The sequence below is a fragment of the Haematobia irritans genome, chromosome 2 (assembly GCF_050003625.1).
Source record: "Haematobia irritans isolate KBUSLIRL chromosome 2, ASM5000362v1, whole genome shotgun sequence".
NCBI lineage: Eukaryota > Metazoa > Arthropoda > Insecta > Diptera > Muscidae > Haematobia > Haematobia irritans.
In genome coordinates, this window is record NC_134398.1 from 62,268,239 (window position 1) to 62,281,661 (window position 13,423).

At 39.4% G+C, this 13,423-nt stretch overlaps 1 protein-coding gene across 1 annotated transcript; it reads right to left on the reverse strand.

Moving 5' to 3' along the window:
* Positions 1 to 6,957: 6,957 nt before the first annotated feature.
* LOC142224596 (uncharacterized) lies at positions 6,958 to 11,325 on the reverse strand. The gene has a single exon (XM_075294379.1). The coding sequence runs from the start codon at positions 11,323 to 11,325 to the stop codon at positions 6,958 to 6,960; it is 4,368 nt and encodes a 1,455-aa protein (XP_075150494.1).
* Positions 11,326 to 13,423: the final 2,098 nt, after the last annotated feature.

A 13,423-nucleotide genomic window follows, 5' to 3' on the forward strand; every position in this document is an offset into this window, starting at 1 on the left:
CATGCCAATCCAATTTATAGAAAATCTTCCTGGAATTTTGACTCAATAGTAGCTTTCAATATGGACCGCGAGTTGTAAAAGATCTTGCTACTTTCCATTTAAGCTAGGTTGAGCTAGGAGATCGCTCGATACAATCTTGACTTATTATTGTTTGGATTTCGGATTATCAAAATCACCAGAATCATTCGGTTAGAATACACACAAAAATTTTTTTTTTCTGATTCAATCACCAAATTAGTTGATCCAATTAATTTTTTAATTGAAATGTCTTCAATCACGAAAATGATAGTATCAATCACAGCTTTAATTGCGCATAGAAAAAATTCTTGATTAAAAAATTAATTGATTTTTTAGCAAATTTCAATTAATTTTTTAATTGATTCAATTAAAAATTTAATTGATGTTGATTGCAAAACTCAATTAATTTGTTTTAAAAAAGGTAACTGTTCGCCGATTGCGAAAAAATATGTAAATATAGAGAAAAATAAAAACACGATAGTTTAATATTTTCAATATATAACAAGAGCAGAAGGTTTTATTAAGGTGTTTTTTATTATAATTTATGGTAAACAATATTACCTATAATTTCCAACGATATGGATAAATCGCAACCGCAACAATTCGCTTATCGATAGCAAGATAGATAATGACAAGAAAGATGCTCTCAACCAAGATGGCGGAAGGCGGGGGCTTTTGACAAGACAAAATAATGTTCGAATTATGACATTTCTACTCTGCCAGGGATGCACCAAAAAGTAGTATACAAAATTTTAACGATCACTATTAAACCAAATTAAACTTTCTTCTAACTTAAACATTGCCGGCCGCCTTGCAACATCAAGGTATGTTGTAATTAAACTAAACTTAAAATACAATATTAGGCTAAGTGCAGTGCAAGTGAGTTTCTTTCAGTTCATTTATAAAAAATTCAATTTATTCGTTATTTATCTTTTCAACATCAACTTAAGACTAGATTACAAAAAAAAACTAACAAAAATAGGTACGTAAGGTCAGAAGGGGACCTGGTAGAACCCAAAAGGGGGGCTCTCGCGACAAAGTAGCGATGGGTCAAAAGGGGACCCGGTAGAACCCCAAAAATGGGGGTTCTCGCGAATAGATATAGAATAAAACGATGGCCAAAAAGGGGGCCGTTAGAACCCAAATGGGGGGCCCTCGCGACTACCCTAGCAGTTACACAACCCGGACAGAACCCAACCGAAGATTGTATAATGAGCCACCGGGAGACCGGGCGACGTATATACCCTATGTGTTATGATTCGCCCATACACCTCAGGACCAAAAACGATCGCAACCCGTCCCACTCGGTAAAATTGCGGATCTGCCAAAGGTAATCCCAAAAAGGATTCCTTGATCCGTTCTGGCACGGCTTCGGCGGGGGTCAACACACGACCTAGATCATGCACACGAGCAGTAAACGTCAGTCGCTGCTCTGGATCATAAGCGGACGATACTGTCAACCGGCAAAATTGGACCCCCTCAATATTTGTAACCGGTAGCCCTAAGTTCTCGACCATAGCGTTTTTAAGAAATGTTCGTTCTCAAAAAAAGTAGATAACATGCAATAATACAAATCAAGTCATTAGTTTTCAATGTGAGAAGAAGTTAAAATAAATGTATATGCGCACATTTTTCAACCAAAATTGAAACTATCCATAATTTTAATTAAATTTTCGAGAACTAATATCAGAAATAAGAGAATGCTAGGATATAGTACAATAGTAAAGCAAATATGAATGTCCTTACACTGAAAAAAAACATGCCCGGTTCCAAAGATTTTGTCTTTACTTTAACAGTTTGGGTATTAATTCCGAGCCAAAGAAGCGGAGAATACAAGTAAGGATACTTTAAAGACGCAGTTCTCTTTTAAATTTGGGGGTTATGTACTTGCTTCTAGGAAGCAAATGTTAATTTATCATTTTTTTAGATTTTTTTCGTCAGTTGTTATCAAAATCCTTTAAAAACGAGTTAACGACAATTTTATTTTCCATATTAAGACTCGACTTCCAGTAGAAATTATGCTATGTTTCAAGTAAAAAGCGTCTTTAAAATAAAGTGTTGAAAACATGTCTTATTTTTTTAAACGATTTTTTGCTTTGTAGGCAAGATGCAAAAAGGAAACCAATTTAAAGACAATTTTATTAATTTTAAAGAATTTTTCTTAATTATTAAAGTCACGTTGACCTTACCTCAAAAATTTTATCTTTCATGTTATGATACACATTTTTAAGTAAAATCACTTAATTATAAGGACATTACAACTTCATTCAAAAGTTTATTGACTTTTGGACAAGGAAAAAAAACTTTATTTTAGAGAAATGCGTCTTCCATATTAAGCAAAATTTGCATTCTTATTCTAAGGACATGAAATCTTTTACTTCACGACAATATTTTTTTCAGTGTAGAAAACTAAAAAATTGAATATAAATAAGATCGTTTAATTGCATTTATTTGACGTTCATTACAAACATCTTTGTAGTAATACGGGATGAAATTGATCGAAAGTACTTTTGTTACTTTTATAACACATACTAGAGATATATTTTGACATTTGCCGTTTTTGAAAATAATTACTAAAAAAACACGTTGTGTTTTCCCCAATGTACATACGTACAAAAATACATATCGTACATTTTAAACGTTTACTCACACTACGCTAAGTACTAGCTATATTGGAAATTACCTACACAGTGTAATTTCAAAGTTACACATTTCATTCAAGTAATATTTTATTCGGAGCGGAGCGGTTTTACATTTGGAAACCGCTCCGCTCCGGATTTTAGAAATGCCTCTCCCGCTCCGCTCCCGCTCCGGCAAAAAAAGGGCTTGCACCGCTCCGGATCCCTGGTTGTGTGTTTTGCGTATTTGACTCTAGAAAACAAATTTTAATTTACTAGTTTTCAGCTTTTTTCTTCTGTCCTACACTCTCTGTTTCACTAAAGCCAATTTAACTTTATTTTAATTCAAGGAAATATTATGTTTGGAGAAAGTTTCCTTTACTCTAATAATTTTGTATGTACGTTAGTTAAACTAACTAAAATACGGGGAAAAAAGTATACGCAAATTAAGCATAAAGATTTACTAATTTATTACAAATGACTTCATCATGAACTTCGTATGTCACTAAAGACATTCTTGTAATTTTGAAGTCCAATTTTTTCCTTCAAAATACAAAATTTTCTTTAACAAAGGAAAAAACCTAATTATGGCTAGTAAATGTTCTTGAATTTGTCGAAAAATATTTACTTATTTTTGTGATATCGGCGTGATGTGTAACGACCCTTCTCTTTCAAATACGATACCTTATGTGTGGGTGCTACCTATAATGCCGGCCTTGCTCAGGGCAATGGGGGAGTGTTCTTGCCATAAGGTATAGATTTCGGCCAGTTAACATAAATTAATAAATTTTAGGTAGCTCTTATTAAAGGATTGCCATGTTAAAACAAAAAAATGAAACAAAACAAAATTCACAGGGTAACAGAAATGCCTACATTTTGGAAGAACCAATGGTGTAGCTTGTCTTTCCTCTTATACCCTCCCATCCTTGCTCGATGAGTTAAGACATCGGCCCACTGTGCGACTCAACCAATCATGGCTTCATTTTCGTGAAAATGGTATAAAACGGGCTTAGTGATTCATGTTTAAATTGAATTTATTAAAAACAAACATATTTAAAATGAGTTGTGAGAAAATGCAAACGAAAAGTTGAGAAAGTGGATTGAAATTAAGAAGATAAAATGTTAAGACTGAAATGTACTAGTTAAATTAAATAGTTTTAGTGTAAATATAATAGTATCCTTATGCGGTTTATATCTTAGTGTTCATATGATACGGCTGACAAGATTTTTCTTCTTTTTTTTGTGTACACACAAAAAAATTTTTTCTGATTCAATCACGAAATTAATTGATCCAATTATGGGATCATAGCATAGAAAAAATTCTTGATTAAAAAATTAATTGATTTCATTGCCATATTTCAATTAATTTTTTTTAAAAAAAATTTAATTGATGTTGATTGCAAAACTCAATTAATTTATTAATTAAAAAAAGGTAACTATTTTCAATTAAATTCTGAATTGGCTTAGAATTTTTATTTGGATTAACAATTGATTGTTTAAAAAAAAATTAATTAAAAATTTAAAAAAAAAATGTTCATCATCATCATAAACTGACTTAGTCTTCCGAATATGATTAAAAGTTAATTGTATCAATTAACTTTTTAATTAAAAATTTTAAAATTTTCAATCATTGACTTAATTAACTTAATGTTTCTATCTTGATTAAAAAGTTAATTGTACCAATTAATATATTAATTGAAAAAAATTTCAAATTCAATTAACTTTTTAATTGGAAATATTTTGATGATATTTTTTTCTGTGTACGTACTATTTGTTTGGTCTTTAACACATGTTTATTTTAATAAAAATAAAGATTTTTTTTTGATACTCACGGTCATAAAAAAATTATTCCATCGTTGACAAACTCATGTGTTGAAAGACGGGTTGAACTACAGTGGTATAAATAATAAATTAATAAGTGGTAATACAAGAGTAAATAGTTGTAGGAACGATATTTTGCCTCCTCCTTCGTTTAGAAATAAATTATTGGAATCTAGATTACTCGAGGATGATTCCATAAACACCATTAGTTTCCATGCCAATCCAATTTATAGAAAATCTTCCTGGAATTTTGACTCAATAGTAGCTTTCAATATGGACCGCGAGTTGTAAAAGATCTTGCTACTTTCCATTTAAGCTAGGTTGAGCTAGGAGATCGCTCGATACAATCTTGACTTATTATTGTTTGGATTTCGGATTATCAAAATCACCAGAATCATTCGGTTAGAATACACACAAAAATTTTTTTTTTCTGATTCAATCACCAAATTAGTTGATCCAATTAATTTTTTAATTGAAATGTCTTCAATCACGAAAATGATAGTATCAATCACAGCTTTAATTGCGCATAGAAAAAATTCTTGATTAAAAAATTAATTGATTTTTTAGCAAATTTCAATTAATTTTTTAATTGATTCAATTAAAAATTTAATTGATGTTGATTGCAAAACTCAATTAATTTGTTTTAAAAAAGGTAACTGTTCGCCGATTGCGAAAAAATATGTAAATATAGAGAAAAATAAAAACACGATAGTTTAATATTTTCAATATATAACAAGAGCAGAAGGTTTTATTAAGGTGTTTTTTATTATAATTTATGGTAAACAATATTACCTATAATTTCCAACGATATGGATAAATCGCAACCGCAACAATTCGCTTATCGATAGCAAGATAGATAATGACAAGAAAGATGCTCTCAACCAAGATGGCGGAAGGCGGGGGCTTTTGACAAGACAAAATAATGTTCGAATTATGACATTTCTACTCTGCCAGGGATGCACCAAAAAGTAGTATACAAAATTTTAACGATCACTATTAAACCAAATTAAACTTTCTTCTAACTTAAACATTGCCGGCCGCCTTGCAACATCAAGGTATGTTGTAATTAAACTAAACTTAAAATACAATATTAGGCTAAGTGCAGTGCAAGTGAGTTTCTTTCAGTTCATTTATAAAAAATTCAATTTATTCGTTATTTATCTTTTCAACATCAACTTAAGACTAGATTACAAAAAAAAACTAACAAAAATAGGTACGTAAGGTCAGAAGGGGACCTGGTAGAACCCAAAAGGGGGGCTCTCGCGACAAAGTAGCGATGGGTCAAAAGGGGACCCGGTAGAACCCCAAAAATGGGGGTTCTCGCGAATAGATATAGAATAAAACGATGGCCAAAAAGGGGGCCGTTAGAACCCAAATGGGGGGCCCTCGCGACTACCCTAGCAGTTACACAACCCGGACAGAACCCAACCGAAGATTGTATAATGAGCCACCGGGAGACCGGGCGACGTATATACCCTATGTGTTATGATTCGCCCATACACCTCAGGACCAAAAACGATCGCAACCCGTCCCACTCGGTAAAATTGCGGATCTGCCAAAGGTAATCCCAAAAAGGATTCCTTGATCCGTTCTGGCACGGCTTCGGCGGGGGTCAACACACGACCTAGATCATGCACACGAGCAGTAAACGTCAGTCGCTGCTCTGGATCATAAGCGGACGATACTGTCAACCGGCAAAATTGGACCCCCTCAATATTTGTAACCGGTAGCCCTAAGTTCTCGACCATAGAGCGACAGATTTGGCTTTGGCGCGCGCAGTTGTCGATTACTGCACGGACCGGAACGGACACACCATGGGGGGACACGCGGACTACGAGGCTGGGCGCCAGAGTAACGACATTCTGCAGAGGCAGAACTCCGACGCCGCCAAAATCGGAATATGACTGTGCCACAGCAAGATCGGACGGACGATTCGTATGGCTCCCACTACGAATCCGCTGAGCAGACCTCGAGCTCCCATGTTCAATTCGAGGCGCCGCAGCCGCAGCGTGTAACAAAACATTGTGGTCCCCGGAGCAACTGGGGCACCTACGCCGGCTAGGACAATCCTTCGACTGGTGGGTCTGTGCTAGACATCTGTAGCAATAGCGATGTCGTACCACCATACGTATCCTCTTCTCAATCGAAAGAGAGAGGAACTTCCGACACCGCCGCAATGCGTGACGACCTCCACAAACCCTGCAAACCAATTGAGCAGGAGTTCGACCAACATCAGTAGCCCCTACTACAGCAGGCGCCACCACGGGCTCATCCACAACTACCGGAGGTGGACTCTCAATTTCTTGGGGCGATAGCTGGACCTCCGGAATGGCAGGCGACGGTATCGCCATCGGCTCCTCCAACAATGCCCGTTCGACCGCCGACATATCAAGGGGGCACGCAGTATCATCATCCGATTGATCCATAATAACCTCGACATTTTCCAAGTCGTCAGCGAAGCACGAGGTATTTTCCATGATATTGCGAGAAAATATACGAATTACAAAGAGTTCGCCGAAGTGTCGGTCAATGAGACCGACTTAGCTATAGGTCGTCTTACAACGCCATTCTCCGTACGTATATCCGCGACCCGAATGTGACCATCTACGCCCGGGTGAACCGACACGACTCGACCTAATTTCCAAGAAGTTGGTGGAAGCTGTTCATGACGAATAACGACTAGGTCATTTACCATAACATCGCGCTGAGGAAATTTCCACTTATATCTCATATGCAGATTCTTCAAATATTCCTCTTTCCAACGTACACAAAACTGTTGTGCAAGAGCCTGTACCTTACGAAACCGATTCACCAACGAAAGAGGCTGTTCGGTTATAACTGGCTCAGCAGGGGCGAGTAGAGGGGCACCTATAAGAAAATGACCTGGTGTCAAAGCGTCAAGCTCCTGCGGGTTATCCGATTGGGGACAAAGAGGCCTTGAATTCAAACAAGCCAACACCGTCGAAAACTCTTCAAACGTGAAACGAATATTCCCTACTTGCCTTCTGAAATGCAACTTAAAACTCTTCACCCCAGCTTCCCAAAGGCCTCCCATATGAGGCGCACCAGCTGGGATAAATCGCCACGATAGGCCCTGGTGTGCAAACGTAGAGGACACGACATCACTGCTTCCCCTAATGAAATCCCGGAAATTTCGTTCAAGCTCACGCGACGCACCGACAAAATTTGTCCCATTGTCCGAGAAAATGGTCGCAGGACAACCCCGACGAGCAACAAACCTATGAAATGCCGCAAGAAAGCCGGCAGTCGACAAGTCGGAAACCGCTTCCAAATGAATCGCCCTAGTAGCAAAACACACGAAAACGCACACATAACCTTTAGTTATGCGACAATAACGTCCGGTGAACGACTTCACCTCAAAGGGGCCTGCATAATCTACGCCAGTCGTAGTAAAAGGTCTGTCGAGAACAGTTCTTTCCGGAGGAAGAGGAGCCATCACCTGACTACAAACCCGTTTCCTCTCCAAAAGACATGGTTTACACCTATGTATAACCGAACGAATAAGATTTCTCACCCGAGGTATCCAGTACTCTATACGAAGAATACGCAACATCAACAGATTTCCTCCATGAATGGAAATCAAATGAACAAATTCCACCAAAAGCTTCGTGAATCGACAGCTATAGGGCAAAATTATAGGGTGCCGCTCCGAATATGAAAGAATAGGCGAGCGGCTCAAACGACCATGCATCCGCATTACACCCATCTCATCTAGGAACGGGTTCAAAGAAACAAGTGAACTGCCAGTACCTAACGAAGACCTATCCATCAAGTCCTTATATTCATTACCATAATTCACTTTTTGAGCAAGCACTATCAAGCGACTTTTAGTTGCCCTAATCTCAGACGATGATAAACTGTGATCTGCATAGCTACAATCACGCCTATGAGCGGGATGCGTTCGATAAAAGAATCTCATAACATATGAGATAACACGCAGCGCTCTTCCCAGAGAAGAGAACCTATCGAGAACATCCTCGTAAGAATTAAAGAAAGAAACATGCGCCTTCACAGAACGCATTTCTACGTCGGTCTCGAGAGAGGACACGTCACGAACAGGCCATTCCGAATGCGCACACGATAACCACTGTGGCCCATGCCACCAAATCGCAGACGCGGCCAAATCCGAAGGGGACACACCCCGGCTGCCAAGATCGGCAGGATTATCCTCCGACCTCACATGGTACCACTTCGTACCACTGACGTTCTCCTGGATGCGACATACCCTATTCGCGACAAACGTTGTCCAAGTCGAAGGCGTTTTCTTTAACCAGGCCAGTACAATAGTCGAATCCGTCCAACAATAAATTCGACCAAAATCAATACCGATTTCTCGAATGACCGTTCTCGCGAGTTCAGACGCCAAAACTGCACCGCAAAGCTCCAGACGAGGTAAAGAAATTGATTTCAATGGAGCAACTTTAGTTTTGCACGATAGCAAATTTACGACAATTTCACCATTCGGGGCCAAAACTCCAATATATACTACCCCCGCGTATGCCTTAACCGAGGCATCTGAAAACACGTGAAGCTCGGCCGAAGTGCACGGTGTGTAACGAATCCACCGAGGAATATTTATCGAATTGACATCCGGATAATTATCTACAAATTTTCCCCACTCGGAGGCCGTTGCCGATGGCAGTACTTCATCCCAGCCGACGCGATCAAGCCAAACCTTCTGTATGATAATCTTTGCTACAATTATCACCGGACCTAACCAACCGACAGGGTCGAATAATTTCGCGATAGCCGACAACACTTCCCGTTTAGTGTACCCACACTTTTTCGCTATAGGCTCGACCGCGAAGTAGAACGTATCCAATTGAGCATTCCATCTCACACCCAATGGTTTCGAATTGCTAGCCTCGACAAATGCCAGCAATTGAGCATCAACCAAAAATTCCGACGGCAGCGAATCTAAAATTTCTCTATAATTCGAAGTCCATTTCCGCAATTCAAATTTAGCCGTCGCAAGCGCCGCGATTAATTGATCCCGAGCGATTATCGCGGTTTCAAGGTCATGAGTTCCAGTCAAAACGTCATCAACGTACATACATTTACGTAAAATACCGGCCGCGAGTGGAAACTCCTCCTCAGTGTCTTCAGCTAACTGTAACAGTGTCCGTATCGCGAGATATGGTGCACAGTTTACACCGAAGGTCACCGTTTGTAGTTCATAGTCCTGGACTGTCCTTGTCGGAGAGTCCCTAAAAACAATTCTCTGCAACGGAGCATGAGAAGAGTCCACTCGAATCTGCCTATACATCTGTGTAATATCGCAGTTGAACACGTATTTAAATAGTCGCCATCGCACAATAAGAAGGACTAAGTCCTGCTGCAAAGTGGGACCTACGTGAAGGATATCGTTAAGACTACTCCCGTTGGACGTTTTATTAGACGCATTAAATACGACGCGAAGTTTGGAAGTCTTCTTCTCGAGGTTAATGACAGGATGATGTGGAAGATAACACGAAAGTGAATCACTTGCAGAAATGGCGGATACTGGCCTCATGTGATCCAAATGCAAATATTCCTTAACAACACTATCATAAACTGATTTCACGTCCGGCCTTTGCAATAATGACGATTCATTACGATAAAATTGCCTCAAAACAGTTGTTCGGGACTCACCCAAATATCCACGAGGACCGAGCTCTTCCTTTAGCGGAAGTGTAACTATATATCTACCTTCCGAATCTGTGCGCGTTGTCCGAACGTAATTTTCCTCACAGAACTTATCGGAGGGGGACAAAACCCCTTTACGTGGTGTTTCCTCCAACTCCCAAAACCGTAAAAGCGTTCTATCTAAATTCTCCTCTTCATCAACTGCTATAGTCGTAGTAAATGTTTGAATTTGCGATGTAGAAATCGGACCCGTTACTAGCCAGCCGAAAACACTGTTCTGTGCTATCAATGATTGAGCCGCAATCTGCCGGCAACCTTCTAATAGTATTCTCGGGTACAAGTCAGCGCCTAGTAGAATATCGACCGGTCTCGACACGAAAAGATTCGGATCAGCTAAGCGAATATCCGGAATCTGAGACAACACTTCCGGCGACACCGTAAAGGAAGGTAAATTCCCGGATATAGATTGGAGCACTATAGCCATAGTTTCCAACAAAACCGACGCGTTGAGTGGAGATCCGATTTTCAAATTACACATTTTACTCGATTTGGCCGAAATTGCGCTATTTACCCCCGAAATTGTAACATTAGCCGCGTGAACCGGTAGTTTCACCCGATTTCGAAAGCGTTCCGTCAGAAACGAAGATTCTGAAGCGGGGTCAATCAAAGCGCGTGCCGGATATGAAACCCCATCGTGCATGATATTAATCATCGCAGTTCCCAAAAGCACGGCCCTATTTTGCGTCGTATGAAATGCCTGGCGAGGTAGGCACGCCGACGAGGTAGAAGGTTGCGGCTGATCAACCGAAGGCATAGTTCTCGGTTGAAAACTAGCCGCTGAACTCGACAAGGTGTTGGTCGAACCCGTCGCCGAAGTCGCGCTATTAGACGGCGTAGAATCGCGATGCAATAGCGAATGATGTCTCGAATTACATTTTGCACACGAATATTGTCTTGGACAATCCTTCATCTCATGACCTTTCATTAAGCAATTCAAGCACAACCGGTTACGTTTTACCACTATGTAACGTTCCGATACCGAGAGTTTACCAAATTTAACGCAAGCCGAAAGTCTATGATTATGTTTAGGACAAATAACGCACTTAGATTCCGACGAAGCACGCGACGATTTAGAAGAAGACGCATTGGCACAATGCGCTTTTACCTTCTTTTCTTGAGAACGCTTCGAAGACGTGTCTTCCCGCAAATCATGCAAACACATCAACGTACGAACCCTTTCGGACAAAAAAGCGTCTAAATCCGCCCACGACGAAAGGGCTGATTTGTCCCTAACACTTTGCTCCCAAAGAGTCTGTGTGAGCCGCGGCAAACGTTGAAGGCAAATAAAAACGAGTATCTGGTCCCAATTATCGGTCGAAACTTCGTACGTATTCAATGCCGAAAGACAGCCATTGATTCCACGTTGAATCGATTTCAAACCCGCACTTGTCTCTACCGATACTGCCGAAATTGCAAAGAGAGACTTAAGTTGATTGTGAACTAGAACCCGCTTATTGTCGTATGCATCAACGAGGGCCTTCCACGCGAGGGCAAAACTTCGATGTGTCAGCGGAAACTTCGAGACAATTTCCCTAGCTTCGCCACTGGTCTTCCGCACAAGATGACACAAACGCTCGACGTCCGTTAATCTTGAATTGTTAACATAAACTGCTTGAAACAAATCCCGGAATGTAGGCCAGTCTAGAAAATTGCCCTCAAATACATCCGTATCGCACGGTGGCAACGCCAAATTGTGAACCATATCACAAAGTGGAGGGCCACTAACGGCCACTTCACCCCTAAACCCGACGTTGCCATTAGGCAGCGACTGCCCATCCCGATCAGTCGGTATCGAAGAAGTCGAGTTATTAGCCAAAATCGCTTCGGATCCTTGATTCGATTTATGAGACCCGATACTCCGTCTCGATGCTGCATCGGCCGAAGACGCAGACGAAGTGATCGATGATCTACGTGACCGACGAAACTGGCCCAATTTTCGATTTATCGCGGACAAACAATTCATATAAGCCTGATGGGACGCGTCATATTTCCCGTCCACCGATTCAATATCGCTCGTTTGCGTTGTTCCGGCACCCTGTAAACTAGCCACGCATTCCTCAAAGCAATCCTGAACCTTTGTCCACAACTTCCCCAATTCCTCACTTCGAATCTCGAGGCTATAGACGTCTAACTCCTCATCTTTCATGGCATTAAAATGGGCGTGGAATTTAATAAGAGCGTCCGAAACGCGAATAAAGCGATCAAAGGGTGATACAGACATTCTAACTTTACGTTCAACTACCAAATTGAAGAATGTAACCAAAAACGAAATTACAATATAGCCAAGAAGCAACGGCCAATAAAATTACCAAACTCAGACAAGGTTCCGTTCAATAAAAATAGCAAAATACGCAAAAGTAACTCAAATTCCGACCAAAACGAAAAAAACACAATTTTCACTATCAAAATAAATCAATCCGTATCAAATATCAAAACGCACTTTATCTCGAGTTATAAAGATTAATTCGAGTCCAAAACTCGCGAAAATCCGACAAAAGATCAAACGTTCTCAGAAACCGAAAATACTGAATGTAGGGTGCACAAAATATTACCCCCGAACGTTTGACACAAGAAAAATTATAATAATAATAATAATAAACAAAGGTATAAATAAATCAATAATAATAAATACCTGTCAAATAAATATTCAAAATTTACCAAATATTTCAATGATCGAATAATTTCTCTCAGTGTGAGAGCGTAAAAGTTTCAAAATATACCGAGTTTTAATTCAAGCCCCGATTCCAACAGGGAAATATTCAAACCTTTGAATTCAACTTGAATTCTAATGTGGGAATTACACGTAGTGTATAGCCCCCTTAAGAATTCAAATGATGATCGATATCCGATAACACGATAGTACGAGATGTGCCCGATTAGTCACTATACTATAGCAATCGACTAAGAGCGCAACACTGATGAGAACAAAACAAAATAAAAGCTTTTGTATGTTCTCAAATGTATGCAAATGAACGAAACAATAATTAATAAATGAAATTTCAGCACAGAAAACGCGAAAAAGTGGTGAATATACGAAACAAAGAGAGTGATATATGTGTATAGTGAATATTAGTGTACGAAAGTGGTGAAAATATGTACTTTAAGTTATTTCTCTCCGAAATTATTTGCACAGACGTCAAAATGGAAATACAAAAACAAAAAACTTGAATGCGTTTTGCCGTCGGCAAATGAAAATTTACTTAAAAACAATGAAAAACGATATTTTCACGCAAATAAAGGCAAATAAACCACTTTAAATC